Source organism: Centropristis striata, chromosome 22, assembly GCF_030273125.1.
Source record: "Centropristis striata isolate RG_2023a ecotype Rhode Island chromosome 22, C.striata_1.0, whole genome shotgun sequence".
Classification (NCBI taxonomy): domain Eukaryota; kingdom Metazoa; phylum Chordata; class Actinopteri; order Perciformes; family Serranidae; genus Centropristis; species Centropristis striata.
Window position 1 is genome coordinate 15,896,675 of NC_081538.1, and position 19,046 is coordinate 15,915,720.

General features: G+C 40.1%; 1 protein-coding gene across 1 annotated transcript in view; it reads left to right on the forward strand.

Moving 5' to 3' along the window:
• Positions 1-272: 272 nt before the first annotated feature.
• plxnc1 (plexin C1) overlaps positions 273-19,046 on the forward strand; it is a 56,676-nt gene continuing 37,902 nt past the window's right edge. The window contains exons 1-9 of the mRNA XM_059325475.1: positions 273-1,435; positions 1,585-1,707; positions 16,586-16,720; positions 16,833-16,933; positions 17,010-17,115; positions 17,200-17,362; positions 17,536-17,638; positions 17,938-18,013; positions 18,909-18,950. Of these exons, the coding sequence (XP_059181458.1) occupies positions 434-1,435; positions 1,585-1,707; positions 16,586-16,720; positions 16,833-16,933; positions 17,010-17,115; positions 17,200-17,362; positions 17,536-17,638; positions 17,938-18,013; positions 18,909-18,950 (1,851 nt within the window). The 5' untranslated portion in view covers positions 273-433. The remainder of the gene's footprint in view (positions 1,436-1,584; positions 1,708-16,585; positions 16,721-16,832; positions 16,934-17,009; positions 17,116-17,199; positions 17,363-17,535; positions 17,639-17,937; positions 18,014-18,908; positions 18,951-19,046) is intronic.

Genomic DNA, 19,046 nt, shown 5'->3' on the forward strand with positions numbered 1-19,046 from the left:
CTGTCATGTTGGCAGGGAACGATCTTTTTGCAGATTGACTATAAAGCGGGTAAATCAGAACACGGTGTTAACTTCCTGAGAGTCTGCTTTGATTCTTCGTGAAGTGGGTATTATGATTTAAAGTGTTAAAATGTATCAAACGCTTTCATGCACTGCTGCAGAAGTTATCTTGTTAGATTAAAACTGTATACTTGGTTTGAAAACGTGGTTAAAGGTGGAAAAATGCAGCTGAGTGAAAACATAATGTTGCAAAAATCATCACATCTCATAAACAATTACGGTGTCTTAGTTTTCTGTTTCGCTGGACGCGCTCCCTCCCACTTCTGTCACTTCTCTTTTCAGTCGAGGCGCACTGCGCTTTTACGCACGACTAGTGACACTGTGGAGAGGAGCAGAGTGCCATGCAGACCGTCAGTGTGTGAGCGTGAACAAGATGCTGCTGCCTGCTCTGCTTCTTGTCCTCTGGGGAGCACCGGCTCGGTGCCTGGAGGAGAATGGAGCCTTCACTTTTGATGGAGACATCCGCCTCTTCACGGTGGCCAACAACACGGTTTACGTCGCCACAGAGGAGACGCTGTACCAGCTGAGCCACGACCTGACGCTGGTCCACAGTCACACCCAGAGAGGGATCTTGACTGGTAGTTTTCAGACAAACACTGCGCATTTTTCCCGGGTTTCTGAGAAGGACAAGGAGAACGCAACTTTCCGCGTCAACATATTATTGCCGTTTGTTGAGAATAAAACTGTGATCAGCTGCGGTGTGATCGAGTGTGGTTACTGCGAGGTGCTAGACCTCAACAACATTTCAGATGTGAAGTATATGGAGCACGTCCCGGTGGGACCCCCTTGGCACAACAGCTCGTCCGTCGGCCTCCTGGTCAATGTGGAGCGGGTCACAAATACCGAGACTTACATCCTGGCTGCCACAGAGCGACGTAAAGACATGTCCACTAAGACCAGCTGTCCTGACCCAGATGCGGTTAGCATTCATAGTACCAATAACAAACAGTCAGGAGGAATATTTTCCGCTGTTGGCTATTCCCCAAAACCTAAAATCACAAGTACAGGCAGTGTGGAGTTTGTGGATGGATTTCAGCTCAATTCAATCATTTATCTTTTGTCCAACGTGCCCTCCAGCGACAAGAGCAACAAAGTCCGTCTCATCTGGCTCCAGGGCAGAGACAGTAAAACTCAGACCCTCGCATCGCTGCGGGGTGCGACCCTCAGTATCTCTGATGGTGGTGGAGGCAGCAGACTCATCTCCTCCTCTGTGATCCCAGGAGGACCACCGGTGCTCTGGAGTGGAGTGTTCAGTGTGGATGGAGGACCAACCAACACTGAGCTGCTACTGTTTGACATCAGCCCAGATCTCACTGGAGCCACTGATGGAGATCCTGACTTCTGCAGTATCTGCCCTGTCAAGACCAAACTTGTGGTGGGTCATTATGCTGTACTTTGAATGTTTTCAGTGATCAGATGTTGATGTGTGGTAGTTATGAATTTACAAATGACTGATCACTTCATTATTATGTGCTTTCAACAAAAATACAAAAATCATATGGGATTCTTTTTTGTGTCTCTCAGCCAAAGACTCTGAAGCCAAAGACAGTCCTCTTCAGACAGAGCTACATGACATCTGTGCTGGCAGTGAGACACAAAGCCTGGATGGTTTTCTTCATTGGGACAGGAGATGGGCAGCTCATTAAGGTGTGTATCAAAACATAGAAATATAGACATAGAAACATATTTTACTTAGAATCACAACTTCAACAACAAGTAATGGCTTGCATTAAAGCGTTTCCATTTTGTTCCATTTATTGACTAGAAGCTATAAATTAACTTAAAGTCACAGAAACCCATTATACTTACAATAGTAAGTATGTAATGATAGGAAGAACGATGCTCTATAGAAATGCTTGAAAATGGTCAACTTTAGATGGAAGCCTTCATGTGATTTTTTTTTACGTGTTCAAGTGCAGAAGGTGTTGGCAGATTGACTTTTTAGTGTTCTTAGTGGGACATTAAAATAATATTGTTATATTGCCTTTTCCTATCACCCACTTGTTTTTTATTATTTGTCACTTCTCCATCACACTATCCTCTATCTTCTATCCACCTCCTTGATACAACAATTGATATTGTGCACTAACTCCTTAAATATGCTTACTCACATGATTAAAGAATTGGACATAAAGTCTGGGAACACTCAATAGTAACACTCTGCTAGACACAATAGGCTCTTTCATGCTGGGTTTACTCTCACAAGTGGTCATAAAGCCCTTAAGTGTATTTCTCACCACTATGCAGCTGCGGCCTAAGAGAGAAGAATGGCTTTTTTATTGGTAAACGAGGGACTAAGGGAGGACAGCTGAGTTTATCGAAAAAAAAGATGTAGAAAGCACAGACCACTCATCTTTGTTATTAAAGATGATCACATGATGCTGTGTGAGGTGTCGACCTATCTTTAACTGGATCCTATTGGTTGAAAGCATTTAACTGGCTGTGTTCAATATCCGTTTACATTATTTGTTTATATTAAGTTGTTCTATTATAATTTACTTTTTTCTCATTATGCCAAAGTGTTATCCTTTCACAGGAAACAAAACAAGAAAATTACAAAATAAGAGCTTACCATAGTGATTATCATCATACTTTGTTGCCTTTCATGAAATCAGATCTGATGTGATATATCATGTGGTGTCAAAGAACATTTATAATCAGGATATTATGAGTATGTACAGGGAGAGGTCTAGTGACTGTAACCAAATTTGTTGGCAGAAAGGCAATTATTGACTCAAATTACATACCCACACTCAGCCCTTTCCTTTAAATAGCCAAGATTAATTGATTGTGTTTGTTAGAGTACACTATTTACTATCCACCATACTTCTTCCTATTATTCTTCTGTTCTTCCATGTTTTTTTTGGTCGACCACTCCTCCCGGAGTTTTGGTTGCATATACACTAAAAAGGTATCAAATCGACCGGCTCGGCCATGACAAGTGTGCTATGACTTTTTTTTTTTAAACATTTCATGTCTTCATTTATTTAATTTCTTCTAAATAATGATTATGGCTTAGATTTAATGAAGACCTTAAATTCAGAAAATTCTCCAAAAATTTGAATATTACAAAAGACCAATTTTAAAAAGTATATTTTTTTTTTTTCAACAATATATTTATTAGAGTTTTTACATAGATATACAAAATACATAGACAAACATATTCAAACGCTATACAAACATTGGGTACATTCTATAAGAGCACTTGAGTCCATGAGAGTTCTTACAGATGATATAAAGCAATCTTCAGGATGCAGCATATGATTGTGGTCCTGTACAGGGAAAAATTATGCTGTCCCTGTTTCACACAGTACATCAGATAAATCTTTGTTCTTAATATACTGGATGTAGCACCCCCATATTTTCTGAAATATTTCTTGTTTATCTTTTAGAGTATATGTAATTTTTTCTAATGGTAAACATAAAGACATTTCTTTGAACCAATGCGTAATACTTGGTTTGCCAATATTTTTCCACTTTAGAGCTATCACTCTCTTTGCTTGTAGTATTCCCATATTTATGAACATTTTTTCAGAGCCATTTATGTTATGTCCTACAGGATATAAGCCCAGTAGGAAAAATTTGGGTTCCCTCACTAGTCTAATTGATAAAATCTCCTGCATTATTACTCTAACCTCTTCCCAAAATTCCTTTATTTTTGGACATGACCATAAACAGTGGAACAATGTGCCCTTATCTTCTCTACATCTATTACAGAGGTCAGGAATCTGCATATTAAATTTGTTAAGTTTTTCTGGTGTAATGTACACTCTCATTAGCCAATTAAATTGCAGCATTTTTAGACGTGTGTTACCCGTCTGTGTTTGGGCTAACTTACACGCTTTACTCCATTGTTCCATTGTCAATTCCTCCTGCAGGTCAGATCTCCATGCATTAAGCTTAGCAGCAGAGGAATCAGGAGAAGATGTCATCAGCAGTTCATACAATTCAGATATCATACCTCTACCATAAGGGTTTTTAGTTAGGATTTTCTCTAATGTGGACACCGGGGGAATTTGTGTAAACTCACTTTGATAAGACCTGATAAAACTCCTAAGCTGCAAGTATTTGAAAAAATGTTTTCGAGGGATATTAAATTTAGAGATTAGTTGTTCAAAACTTAAAAGTCTTCCATCCCCCCCAAAAGTATCTTTCACCAGTCCCAACCCCAAATCTGCCCATATTTTAAAACCACCGTCTGCTCTACCTGGAGCAAAATAATTGTTGCCCCAAATTGGGCTAAAAATGGAGAGGGGAGATTTTTCTTTCAAATGTCTTCGGGTGACATGTAAGATACAAATCATGTTTTTAACTATAGGATTAAGCGTGATCTTTTTGAGTTTATTATATTTATCAGAGTAGATATACGTGGGAAGTGGAAGCCTGAGGGAGAGTGACTCAATACTTCTCCATATGGGGGGCTTTTCTGCAGCATAATAGAACATTATAGTTCTTAATTGGGTTGCCCAATAATACAAAAGCATATTAGGGCATTGCAGCCCTCCTGCATCAAAGGGCAAATATAGAAGGGATAAGCGGAGCCTGGGACGCTTGTTATTCCACAAAAATTGGTTAAACAGTTTTTTTATTTTACAGAAAAAGTCTGATGGAGGTGGCAAGGGGAAATTCTGAAACAAATACAGAACCTTGGAGAGAACGTTCATTTTAAGTATATTTATTCTACCAATCAGTGAGATTTGGAGACTCGACCATCTCTCCACTGATTTGGATATGTCAGTCATAATTGGAGTATAATTACAGTTCACCACATCTTCCAGTTTTGGAACAATCTGAATTCCTAGATAAGTAAAATGGTTCACATTTCTAAAATGGCAAGTGTAATTAGGTGGATTCACCATTTCTTCTGAATTCAAAAGCATTATGGAGGATTTTGATTTATTAACTTTATAACCAGAAATATAGCCAAATTTTTCAATTAGGTCTAAAATAGCCGGAATAGAATTTTCCAGATTTTTAAGAGAGAGGATCACATCGTCAGCATAAAGAGCTATTCGATGGTCGAGCCCTCCAATTTCTATACCCGTGATCATAGCGTGGTCCCTTATAGCAATAGCGAGTGGTTCAATTGCAATTATAAATAAAAGGGGGGATAGGGGGCAACCTTGTCTACATCCTCTTCCAATCTCTATTGGTTTTGAGATAACATTATTGGTAATTATTTCTGCATATGGATTATTATATAGGAGCTTGACCCAGTTACAGAATCCCTCTCCCAAACCAAAGCGACCAAGAAGCTCAAACAAATAGGGCCATTCTACCCTATCGAAAGCCTTCTCGGCATCTAATGCCAGGAAAGCTGTATCAGATGACCCCCTTTGTTCATGTAAAATATTTAAAACTTGCCTAACATTATGGAATCCATGACGCCCAACCATAAACCCGTTTTGATCTTCCTTGATGATATCTGGCAAAAGGCGCTCCAGTCTCTTTGCTAGAATTTTACAAAGTATCTTTAAATCTGAATTTAAAAGGCTAATTTGTAGTATAAGTAAGTTAAATGCGAAATAAGTTTTCGCACTTATCGTTCGCTTTTCCGGGTTTGGGAAGAAGTGTGATTAGGGCCCCTCTTAGAGTGGGTGGGAGTATCCCCTTTTGAACAGATTCAGAAAACATTTCCAAAAGGGGTGCCTTTAATTTGGATGCAAACTTTTTATAAATATCGATAGGCAGACCATCTGGCCCTGCAGCCTTTCCAGATTTCATACTCATTATTGCCTCTGAGATTTCTTCCAGGGTCAAGTTAGCCCCCAGTCTCAAGGATTCCTCTTCTTCTATTTTGGGAATATTTATATTGTTAAGCAGGGAGAAAAAGTTTGGGTCTGGTTCGCCTGGGTTTAATTCAGAACTGTATAACCTTTCATAGTAGACCTTAAAAGAGTCATTTATTGCAGCAGGGTCAGAAATCGTTTCCCCTCTATCATTTTTTAAGGCAGTGATTGATCTTTCCAATTGGAATTGTTTTATACGCCAAGCCAAAATTTTACCTGATTTCTCCCCTTGATCAAAAACGGATTGTTTAAGTTTCAATAAGTTAGCTGTAGCCTTTGAAGCTGAGATTTCATTGTATTGAGCTCTTAATAGCAGCAAACTTTGGTGTAACTTGGGACAGGGACTCTTAAAGTATAAATCCTCAGTGGCTTTAATTTTTGATTCCAGTAGTTTCAGCTTTTGTTTGGCCTTCTTAGACTTTGAGCTTGTGAATCCGATTATTTGACCTCTGATGAAGGCTTTGAATGTTTCCCATCTAATACACGGGGATGTTTCAGAAGTATTGAGCTCAAAGTAATCAGTAATTTGTTTGTCAATATACGCCAGTAGTTCTTTGTCCTTTAGCAATTTTTGTTGAAATTTCCATTTGGGGGGATCTCGTACCAGCCTTGGATCCATATAGACCAGACTGGCTGGGGCATGGTCTGAGATAAGAACGCTGCCGTAATCACAATGCTTCACTTTATAAGATAGACTTGCTGAGATTAAAAAGTAGTCTATTCGTGAATATGATTTGTGAGTGGTTGAAAAACATGAATATGTTGATACCCCAGGGTTCCTGTCTCTCCATATATCCTTAAGATTTAATTCCTTAGCAAACTGAAGAATGGTTTCCCTACTCTGGCTGTGTGATTTGTCCAAGTGTGATGATCTATCTATACTAGGGTTGAGAGTACAGTTGTAGTCTCCAGCTAAAATATAGTGACCACTAAGTGATGACAGCGTGCAGAATAAGTTATTAAAAAAACATGGTTCATCCTTATTTGGAGCGTAAATATTAACTAAATTTAGAAGTTCCGTATAGAGGGTACCCTGAACAATCAAATATCTTCCCATCTTATCTGCAATTACCTTTTGAACATTAAAGGGGATGGATTTGTGTATTAGAGTCATAACTCCTCTCGCTTGGGAGGTAAATGGTGCCGAAAGTACCTCGCCTCGCCACCTCCTCTTAATCTTTAAGTCCTCTTTTCCAGTAAGGTGTGTTTCTTGGAGAAAAATGATTTTGGACTGCAGATCTTTTAACCTTCCAACCTTTTTAAGTTTTTGCAACCCTCTACAGTTCCACGATGTCATCTTAATTTCTAAAACATTGGTCATAGCTGCTCTTTACAGATAGACTTCTCATGCTAGTATATAGAAATGTACCTTTAAACAACCGAAACATTACAAATAACACAGATGCTTCTAACTGCATCAACCTCTGAACACACACCCCCTGGCCTAAAAGCCAGTTTCCCCTTCTCCCTACTACACACTCCGGTAGTGCAAGTGACCAGTCCACACTTATTGAGGAATGGTCCAACGTTGTTGATCTTATCTTATCCTATACTTAAACACTCCCTCCATTGTTAGCTTTTTTTTTTTTTTTTTAATAAAATAAAATAAAGAATAATAATAATAGTTGTTCTGCCAAGAATATGCTGGTATACCAAATATATTCATACAGGTAAATTAAATATTAGGAATCTCCTGTACTTTTTCCTCTATTAAAATGTATCTATAACTCAAAGTGTCCTCCTGATAAACAAAATTTAAATAAATCCCCCAAGATAAAATAAAATAAAAAAATAAAAGGAAAATAAAAAAAGGGGGGGGGGGGGGGGCGGGGGGTCATAGCATATTAATCCGTTGATGTTACAAATCTTCTCAACTATATAGTGAAGTTCCATGTCTGCAGATTCACAGTTACCAGATAACACCTTTGTGTTCATATATAGTTCAGAGTTACAGTTACATGGTGGAGTCTCTCCCACTCACTGAACTAGTGATCACCAGCGTCTTTAACCCCCAAATAAATCTAACGGAGGATTGTACAGGAGCTCAGTATGGGTATAGTTCAATATTCAGTTCACAGTAACCCCAGATATTAGCTGCCAAGCGAGACGCTTAATTATTTTGCCAACTCTATCCATACCGTTATTCATCCCGTCTTGGCTCCTCTCGTATCCGCCTAACGAAAGTCTCTGCCTCCTCCGGTTTATCAAAAGTCATTGTTTTATCCTTGTAAGTCACCAGGAGCCTGGCGGGGAGAAGCATGCCGTGTCTTATCCCCATGCTGCGGAGCTGCTGTCTCACAAAGTCGAATTCCTTCTGTTTCTTGTGTATCCCGGCCGCCATGTCCGGGTAAAATCGTACCGGTTTGTCCCCGTAGAGTATTTGCTTTTTGATTTTGGTCGCTTTCACCACCATTGCCTTATCTCTGTCGCTCAGGAACTTCATGATAAGTGTTCTTGGGGGGGCGTTTGGGTCATTTCTCGGGTGACCGATTCGGTGAGCCCTTTCCAGGAACGGCTTTGACTTCAGCAGAGGGATGTCTAGCGTCTGCGGGATCCAGGTTTCCAGAAAGGAGCAAGCATCGGCTCCCTCTGCCTTCTCCGGTAGATTCACCAGTCTCAGGTTAACCCTCCTGGCCCTTGATTCCAAGTCCATTACTTTATCCTCCATATCCCTGTTTTTCCTTTCGCGACTCTGGACTTTAGCTTGCAGGCTGTCAACCGTGTCCTCGGTGTCCGAAATGCGCGTCTCGGCGTTTACAATACGCTCCTTGCATTCGCCGACCTCGTTTCTCATTCCCTCAATTGCAGCCAATACTCCGTCCAATCTGTTGGAGAAGTCGGTTTTCAAGTCTTTGATAGCCTCGAGAACCGGAGCGTGGCTTGATCCTTCTTCTTCGGCGCTAACTGACTCGTCGGACATTGCGCTAGCATTAGCTTTAGCTTCTCCACTTTGTTTAGTTTGTCCGAAAACAATTTTGGGTTGTGAGGGTTTACCACGTCCCTTACCCGATTTGCCTGGTGCAGACGACATAGGAAGGTCTTAAGCGCGGATACTGTTAGAGTTTAATATCAAAAGTTTGTTTTATGCTGGTTATCTTGGCATAGATTTACGGAGGAGGGAAGTGTGCATCCATCTAGTCCGCCGCCATACCGGAAGTCCTGCTATGACTTTTTAAAGGGATTTGGCAAGAGGTCTTAAAATTATCCGGCAAAAACGCGCCAAAAAATCCCCCCAACCTTATGGAGAGGCTAGAGTGGATGGCATCATCGCTAGAGTGCAGAGGGAGAGAAAAATGTGTCAAAAAATAAATTTGGAAACTGTCCTCAAGGCCTCAGATGCCACTCTACAGAAATAATTTATCCATAGAAACGTAGGAAAATTCATCACTCACATTCGCCTGCTAAAGCTATAGTATATAGCTATAGCTAAAGTTATAGTTTGGGCGTAGGACAACAGATGATTCACCAACACCACCCACAGGCTCATAGACCGCCATGTTAAAAAGGTGGGAAAATTTCTGGAAGAAAGCAGAGGTACCAGTTTCTTCTGATCGCTCTAAAAAACAATTTCTTCATTTTTCTTCACAAAACACATATGTAGACGTTCAGGAAGAACTCAGGATGCGTAAAGTGAAGTCAATTATATGATAGGAACTACAGTTTGGCCCAAAATGCTTTCTGTCCGATAGAAGACACTTTCAGCTGGTTTTCCTCTCAGTGGCGGCAAATGTCACAGGAGCAGCTGCAGTTGAATGCTCTGCTCTGATTGGTGGCCTCCACCTGGCCCTGGTTGATTGGCTACCAAAGCCTGCCTGAGTCAAGCACACTGAAATGTTTTTTAGAAATTTTCTAGTTTCCTGTTACAGTCCACCAGAAGCAGGGTGCAAATGTGAGAGTAGGAAGATTTAAAGTAAGTTTATTTTAGTCAGTCAACAATTGTCAGCGGGTGAACAAGTCAGAACATGCAAACAGAGCTAGAGGCAGGAGGGTAAGCACTGAAGCAATATTCAACTTAAAGACATAACTGGCAACAGACTTAATCAGGCAAACAAGGATGCAGTTCCACAGCAGAATGGAAGAATTGGCTGACTAAAAGTTGCCCTCCATATAGGCTGACACTGGAAATTAGGTCCAGCTGTGCAGAGGAGAGAAACTCACTAAAGGCTAATACATACTCCGCAAGAACGGAGAAATGTGTTCTCTTTCTCTGTTCTTTCAGAGTATGTATTAGCCTTTAACCTTAAGGGGGAAAGTGAATGGCAGAACCTGAGAAGCACAAACATGTTGAGACTGAAGATTCAGACACTGTAAGGCAGGGGTGGGCAATTAATTTCCCCAAGGGGCCACATGACCAATACCACAAAGGTTGCCGGGCCGGACCAAAACTCTGAACTAAATTCTGCTCAATATTAATTTAATCGCTTTAGAAAATACAGTAAATGATCTGGTTTTGGGCTGCTACTGATAAGAATGCATGTTATGATAAGACTGTTAGTGGAGTAAATTACCTTTAGCAAGGTTGACCTTTAGCAAGGTTCCTATTGGTGTTTTTGTATTATATAGCTTGTTTGTATATTTTATAGGTGTTTTACAATGTTGTGATGCTTTTATTTTGAAAAGGTGCCGTCCAGTGTGAAACGGGTGCTTTCATTTTGAAAGGTAGTGAGAGGAAATAACAGGTGGAACAGTTAAATGAAAAACGAACGGTAAATAATAACGAGTGCGTCGTAATTAATATAAAGTTGATATAAAGTATCAAAAAGGCTTCTATAATGGCTGGCTGACAGGGCACAAGGTTTGGTAAAGTTTACTTTCTTCTGTCACATATATTAGTGGCTATATTTGTTGTCTTAACTATAGTAAAAGTGCTTGTTTGCTCAGTTGCTAATGCTAATGTTTGTTATTGCTCTTACGGAGGATTCACAAGGTGTCCAAGGAATGTCTTATTTTTATTTTCACGGAGCTACGATTTAAAATAAATAAATTAATGCTACTAAACATACATTCAAACCACAAAAACAATATAGAGCATGTATGTTCTGCAGTAAACCAGTAATTTATTAACTTTATGCAAAAAGCAATATGTGTTTTTGACAAGGTACTGAGGTAACTCGGGTAACTCAGATATACGTAAATTGCCTTCAAAATAAAAGCAATGCGGTTGTATTGATTCCTAATTTCTGGGTAACCTCATGCGGGCCGGACCAGGACAGCCAACGGGCCGGATGTGGCTCGCGGGCCGCCCAATGCCCAGGGCTTCTTCTCATTTCCCTTAATTTTCGCCTCCTCTATCCTCTATCCTCGCTTGAACCGGAAGTTCTTTCGCGGGCGCCATCTTTAAGACCGTCCCAAAGCTCTTATTTGTGATCGGAGGATAGAGGATAGAGGATAGAGAAGGCATATCGGAGGAGGCACAATCGAGGATACACGAGAGAATCCTATGCGGAAGTCTTTTAGCGGTGGCCCCGCCCCCTGACTTATTGAATAGACGCAGCAGCTGATCGGACTGATGTTATACATCGCAACATCGCTGTAGTTTCATACCGGAGTGAAGACAGATCACAGATTAAACTAAAGTGTGTCACCACAAGTTTTATATTTTATTCATATGATTCACCATGTAGTTAGGGCCTTGGGGCAATCGCACCGAGCACTGGTCCCATACAGCAATAGCTGTAGGGACCAGCTGTAGGGACCACAGTATAACAGTAGTGCTTGGGGCTTTGCCCCGAGCACTACTGTTATACTGTGGATTTCTTCTTATTCCTCTTCCGGACACAATTTCATCCCGCTACTGACAAATTGCTACTGACAAATTATATATCAAAACGTGCGGTTTGATCGGGATCGGTGTGCTATTACTTTTCTCTACGGAATATGAATTTTTCGCGACGTAAGTCGCGAAAAACTGCCCAAAATTTTGCATTGAAATGAATGGGACGGCCGAAAGAAAATGAGCAAAAAAGAACATTAATTGAAGATTTTCAGAGATTTTCACCTAGAGACTCCATTTAAACTTTAAACAGTAGACACAAGTCTTGTGTATTGGTGTATTACTTTGCGTTTCGATAGGTCATATAGTTTTTTATCAATCCCTGTTCAATGACCATGATCATTTTTGGAGAAATTCTGAGATTATAATGGGTGTGTATTGCACGGAATGTTCGTGTCAGAGTGTGTGATGTCATCGCTCAGAGTGTAGAGGGAGAGGTAAAACTGTCAAAAAATAAATTTGAAAACTGCACTCCAGGCCGCAAATTCCACTCTACAGAAATAATTTATACATAGAAATGTAGGAAAATTTGTCTTCTCACTCACAATCCTCTGGTAAAGCTGTCAGAGTTATAATTTGGGCGTGCGACGCAAAGATGCGCCACCAAAACCACCAACAGCCTCATTGGGTCCCATATTAAAAACGCAGGAAGATTTCGGAAAAAGTGAGATTTAACTGTTTTTTTAGATCGCTCTAACAAAGCTACTTTTTCATTTTTCTTAAAAAAAAACATATGTAGAGGTTCAGGAAGAACTCAGGACGCTCAAAGTGAAGTCGGATCAATGATAGGTATTATGGTTTTGCCAAAAATGCTTTCTGTTCGAGGCCAGAAATTTCACTCTGCCCACCTCTGGCTGCTTTCACTCTGCCAGAAGATTCCACAGCTGTTAATTCCGTTGATTGCTCTGCTCTGATTGGTCGACCCCACGCTTTGATGTTTTGATGTGATTACAGTTACAGATACACTCACGCACACACACACACACTGGTCATTTAATGTAATAACAGTTAAAGATGCACGCACGCACACACACACTGGTCATTTAATGTAATAACAGTTAAAGATACACGCACGCACACACACACTGGTCATTTAATGTAATATCAGTTAAAGATACACGCACGCACACACACACACTGGTCATTTAATGTAATAACAGTTAAAGATACGCGCACGCACACACACACTGGTCATTTAATGTAATAACAGTTAAAGATACACGCACGCACACACACACACACACACACACACACACATATGCGCACGTAAGCACGCACACTCCTCCAGATACAAATGTTTCACACACACACATTTTGAGGTTAAAGGGCATAGGTTGCTGTATAAATAAATACTTGAAGAGGAATAGTATCATAACATTACTAGTATTAATTGTTTGAAATCTCTGAAGAATCTCATCATAGTGTACACACACCGGCAGTAGCCCCCGTGGCCCTTTCAAAATTTCCCCCAGAGGAAATTTTCTAGTTAGAATCTGTTATTGTGACTGTGAACAACAAAAACACCATAAACATATTTCTACATTTATAATAAATTAAGAGAAAGATCGCTCGAGAAGTTTTTTTTTCCTTTTTGTGATCTGGTTTTTTCCCCACCATACAGATTTACTATGGATATTATTAAAGTAAAAAAAAACAGTAGAGAGTATGAGAGTCTGTCCGTCAGCAAGAAACACTTTTACATTGTTTGTCATTTTCATCAGACCCACGTGAGGATGATCATTACTGAGTGACATAATTTACATTTTACCTTCATCATCTAACCTAATAAAATATTGGCCGGTGTTCAGCGGACACAATCATGTTCTGGGATATTAGATAATTAATTTATCACCAGGATCGTCTACTACGACGGTGTATTAGGGCCATGTATGTAAAAATAAATATATATGGACCCAGGGGAGAGGGACCCAGCCACCATGGCATGATTAAAAACACATAACATGAGGTGATGGTACTACATCACCACATTTCATTCCTTTCTACCTGCGGGATGTCTCTCCTTCTCCACCACTCGCTCTGTTTTGGGTGTTTTATCAGAGTGATCCGACTGACGCTCCCCTCCTCCTCGCGTTCACATGGAGCGATCTCTTTCAGACCTCCTCTGCTCCTTGCTTGACAGTTACAGTGTGTAACGTTCGTCTAAACTTTTTTCACAGCAGCAGGTTTATTGTTCGCAGCCTTCATTCCTCACGGGCATTCTCATGTGGTGCGTCTTTACGCGTGCCATGGAGCCGGAAAACCGACCCAGGGGAGGGGGATAATACTGGTCCATGCCTCACTGGGTCCGTCCGGTGCCACACACATACACACACAGACAAACACACACACACACACACACACTTCAAAAGGCACACGCTTCATGGCACGCGTAAAGACGCATCACATGAGAATGTCCGTGAGGAATGAAGGCTGCGAACAATAAACCTGCTGCTGTGAAATAAGTTTAGACGAACGTTACACACTGTAACTGTCAACAAGAAGCAGAGGAGGTCTGAAAGAGAGCGCTCCGTGTGAACGCGAGGAGGAGGGGAGCGTCAGTCGGATCACTCTGATAAAACACCTTAAACAGAGCGAGTGATGGAGAAGAAGAGACATCCCGCAGGTAGAAAGGAATGAAATGTGGTGATTTCGTAACATCACCTCATGTTATCTGTTTTTAATCATGCCATGGTGGCTGGGTCCCTCTCCCCTGGGTTCCTATTTTTTTTTTTTTTTTTTTTTCATATATGGCCCTAATACGCCGTCGTAGTAGACGATCCTGGTGATACATTAATTATTTAATATCCCAGAACATGATTGTGTCCGCTGAACACCGGCCAATATTTTATTAGGTTAGATGATGAAGGTAAAATGTAAATTATGTCACTCAGTAATGATCAGCCTCGCGTGGGACTGATGAAAATGACAAACAATGTAAAAGTGTTTCTTGCTGACGGACAGACTCTCATACTCTCTACTGTTTTTTGTTTTTTTTAACTTTAATATATATATATATATATTATATCCATAATAAATCTGTACGGTGGAAAAAACAGATCACGAAAGGGAAAAAAAGGAAAAAGGAAAAAAAACTTCTAGAGCGATCTTTCTCTTAATTTATTATAAATGTAGAAATATGTTTGTGGTGTACTAAAGCACTTTGAGTTGCATTTATATGTATGAAAAGCGCTATATAAATAAAGTTTGATTGATTGATTGATAATAATATCCATAATAAATCTGTATGGTGGAAAAAACAGATCACAAAAAGGAAAAAAAAACTTCTAGAGCAATCTTTCTCTTAATTTATTATAAATGTAGACATATGTTTGTGGTGTTTTTGTTGTTCAGAGCCACAATAAAACAGATTTTAACTACATGGTGAATCATATAAATAAAATATAAAACTTGTGGTGACACACTTTAGTTTAATCTGTGATCTGTCTTCACTCCGTTATGAAACTACAGCGATGTTGCGATGTATAACATCAGTCCGATCAGCTGCTGCGTCTATTCAATAAGTCAGGGGGCGGGGCCACCGCTAAAAGACTTCTGCATAGGATTCTCTCGTGTATCCTCGCTTGTGCCTCCTCCGATATGCCTCCTCTATCCTCTATCCTCCGATCACAAATAAGAGCTTTGGGACGGTCTTAAAGATGGCGCCCGTGAAAGAACTTCCGGTTCAAGCGAGGATAGAGGATGGAGGAGGCGAAAATTAAGCGAGATGAGACGCAGCCCAGGTCTGCTGTAAGGCAAGGCAGGTTTATTTATATTCCACATTTCAGACATAAAGGCCAACCTCAAGTGTTGTTGTAGTTTATTTCAGATCTGCAGTGCAAATAAACCGAAAATGTGGCTTGCTTCTGTAATTAGCCAAATCTGGTATTTAAAGAGAATAGGAGATGACACTCTGATTGGTTTAATTCACGCTGCACCCAAAATACACCTATTTATTTATTTATTTATATATTTATTTATTCAAGAGACTAAAGACAACCCCTTTGACCCTTGTGCTTTACCTTGCACTCGGATTATGTGCCATTTATCTAGCGAAAGTCAAGTTGGAGACACACTTAATGCACTTAAGACCACACAGTACAGATGGTATAAATATCTCCCCAGGACTTGAAGATAAACACTGACATTCAATTGTTCCTTTTCAGTTTTATCCTCATTTAATTTGAGGAAATTCTGGCACATCCAATCACTGATTTTGGTTGAAATGGATTTATTCAGAGGCTGTATTGTTTCATTTTGATCTGGATTTAGTGCTGTGAAAATCTGCATGCCCAGTGTAGGCATCACCATGACATTTCTGCTGCAGCACCAAGTTGCCTCACATCCTGTGTATTGGTAAAGTGGAGCAACACAGTTAGAGTGTGGACATAATGGCAGAAACTCAACAGAAACACTTATTCTGGACTGGTGTGTGCTCTTAGTGGTAGAGAGCGGAAAAAAACAGTGTCCCTATTAGGACAGAAAGGCTTTTCTCTACCTTAATGGTTGTAGTCATTAGCAAGTGGCTTGACCTCTCAGAGAGGCCTGAACCACAGACTTAAATGCAACTACTAAATCACAACAGCCACTGATTGCCGCAGCAGATAATGGCTAGAAGAATTGATGCTGGTTTGAAGGCAAGGGGTGGTCACACCAAATATTAATTTGATCTAGATTTTAATAAACAATTCATATTTCTAGTTTTGAAAGCATTCTTAATTTTACAGCACATATAAAAATCCAGAGTACCTGGTCAATCAATCCAAACTTCAGAAGTCAAATAAGTCATACTAGTCTATAGCTGGATAGCTGCCCTTTTATCATAAATGCCACAGTCTTCTACGGATAAAAAAAAAACAACACATTTTTTTCCATTATCATTTAATATTTTGACTGTTAATCAACTTCCACACTAAAAATATTGATTTTTATTTTCATTTTTTTATATTGATTTTCTTGTCATCAGCTTGCTGTGGACAAGAACTATGAGACCACCTGTCCCAGGGTGCTCTACAGGGCCAGTGACGACCGCCAGCTGTTTCCCAAAATGCATCTGGATCAAGTCGATCTTAAACATGTGTACATGCCATTTAAAAACCAGGTAGATGGATTGCACCTGTAAATGCTGCAAGATTTTGAAACCTCTTTTTTTTTTTGTACCACAGTGTCATTCGTATGCTGTATTTTAAAGTGTTGCTATGTTTGTGCTCTAGATGATGCGTGTTCCTGTGTCAAAGTGCAGCACATACACCAGTGTGCAGGACTGCTGGTCTGCACAGGACCCATACTGCGTCTGGTGCAGCTCTAAAAGAAGGTAGGAGAAACAACATCTGCTGCTGACACCTACGAACAATCACAAACTTGGGTAACATATATATTTCTCTTCCTAGGTGCATATTTGAAGACGAGTGCCCAGATTCAGACTGGATTTCCATTCCTGATGATTCCCAACAGAAAATGGTTTCCTACAGTGTTGTGAAGGAAGACACTGGACAGGTAAAGATTACATACAAGCCTTCAGCTATAATCAGTTACAACTGTCACTTGTTTCTTTTTTTGAACACTCATATCCTTTCTCAGATCACACTTAACATCCAGACACACCTGACTGGCGGCCAGAAGGCGCTGGATAACTTTGCCTGTCAATTCTCATCCACTGCCACTAAGCCTTGTAGCACCGAAAGCCGTCCACAGTTCCCACGATGCAGCTGCACCCTTTCAAGTAGCACACTTCCTGCTGAAGGTCAGTGACCTTTGATAAACATAAGAATTAGATGAATAAAATACCTAATTATCAATCGCTTTGTCGCCACTTGACAAATCTTTGTTAACCCATATTATATATTGTTGCATCACATAAAAACGTGTTGCTGAAAATCCTAAAGACTCATTCACTGTATTATTTCCACTTAACAGGCCTGGGTGTCACAGTTAAAATTAGACTCGGGGAAACAACATTGTCGGAAGATCTGAAGCTTTCCAACTGCTCTGACATAAGGGGACCGCCATCCTCAGTCCTGTAAGTCCACTGTCTTATAGTTCCATAGGAAGTATTCATAATTTAACCTTGTCTTTTCACATCTGTTCACAGTATTTGAGAGAAAAGCCATTGTACCTGAAAAGCCCCATACTTTATCTTTTACCAAGGTTTATTTATTGCGTATCAGGGTGGAACGGTACAAATAAAAATGCTTGCTGTTAGCTCAAGCTCAGATCTCGTTCAGTGGAATTCATCATCAGGAATCATATACAGTTCTACACATTCATAATTTGAGTGTGAACAATAACAATAGCTGATAACTTTTGTTTTCTCTTCAGGTGTCGGCAGTGTATCAAGGCTGGATGTGGCTGGAGCTCTAACGGCTGTTCCTGGGCAAATCAAGGATTGGGGAATGTAATTATTACGCATGTTTTTTTCTTCATGTTTCCAAGTGCTTTATTTTAACATCAGTGCAACACACGGCATTCATTGGAGATGTTTGTGAAGAGACACTCGAACCACCTAGTAATGATAGTTTAACGTTTAAGTTTAAAGTATTGAAACACACACTGAAATAATTTTCCATCAACAATCTTTAAATGTAAAATACAACCACACTTTAGACTGAGTGTGTTTTCTAATCAGGAGTCTTGAAGTCGTTGTGGTTTTCACTTTACATGACTGACAGGCTATAGGGGGTCACACATTACAGGATCTTTCACCAGGAGGAATAGTTAATGAGTATGTCTGCTCTCCAAACTTCCTTTTATCACGAAAATACACACAAGAAGTGACACAGGAAATTATGTAATACCAATGCCTATGATCTCTTTCTACCTGGATCTCAACGGAGGCAGTCGCACGTTTCTTTCCCTCTCTCTCCCCTATTTTTCCTGCTTCTCTCCTCCTGTCCAGTCTTGTCTGCTGTGTAATACTTTGGAGGACTCTCTCTGTACTGCCCTCCACAAAAACAAAAAAATCATCAACTGGTCTTTCAACGCAAACTGCGGAGCTGTAGTCATGCTTGTTGATGCATGACTAGGCAGGAGTTAGCTTATGTCGTGGCTAGGCATAAGCTAACTGCTCATCAAACAATATGTGTGTTAGTTTCTATTTCTGAATATATTAAGCACATACAACATGTAAATGCAATTGCATTGTTGTTGTTGGAATGGACCCTTACCACTGTTCCAGTTTTTGAGCTTTGCTAATGTTAGCTGTAACAGGTACTGAATCAGCTGTTAATATTACCTGTTCAGTGATTGTCATGTAAACTTGCTTAATGCCTTCTCCTCACTTTCTCCTGCAGGACGGCGTTTGCCAAAAAATGGAGTCAATGATGAACTTTTCAGTGAGTCTGAAACTCTTGTCACACAGATTCTTTCTCTAAACCTCACACTTTCACTCATTCTCATTCAAGAGAGATGAAAATGTCCGTAGAAGATCA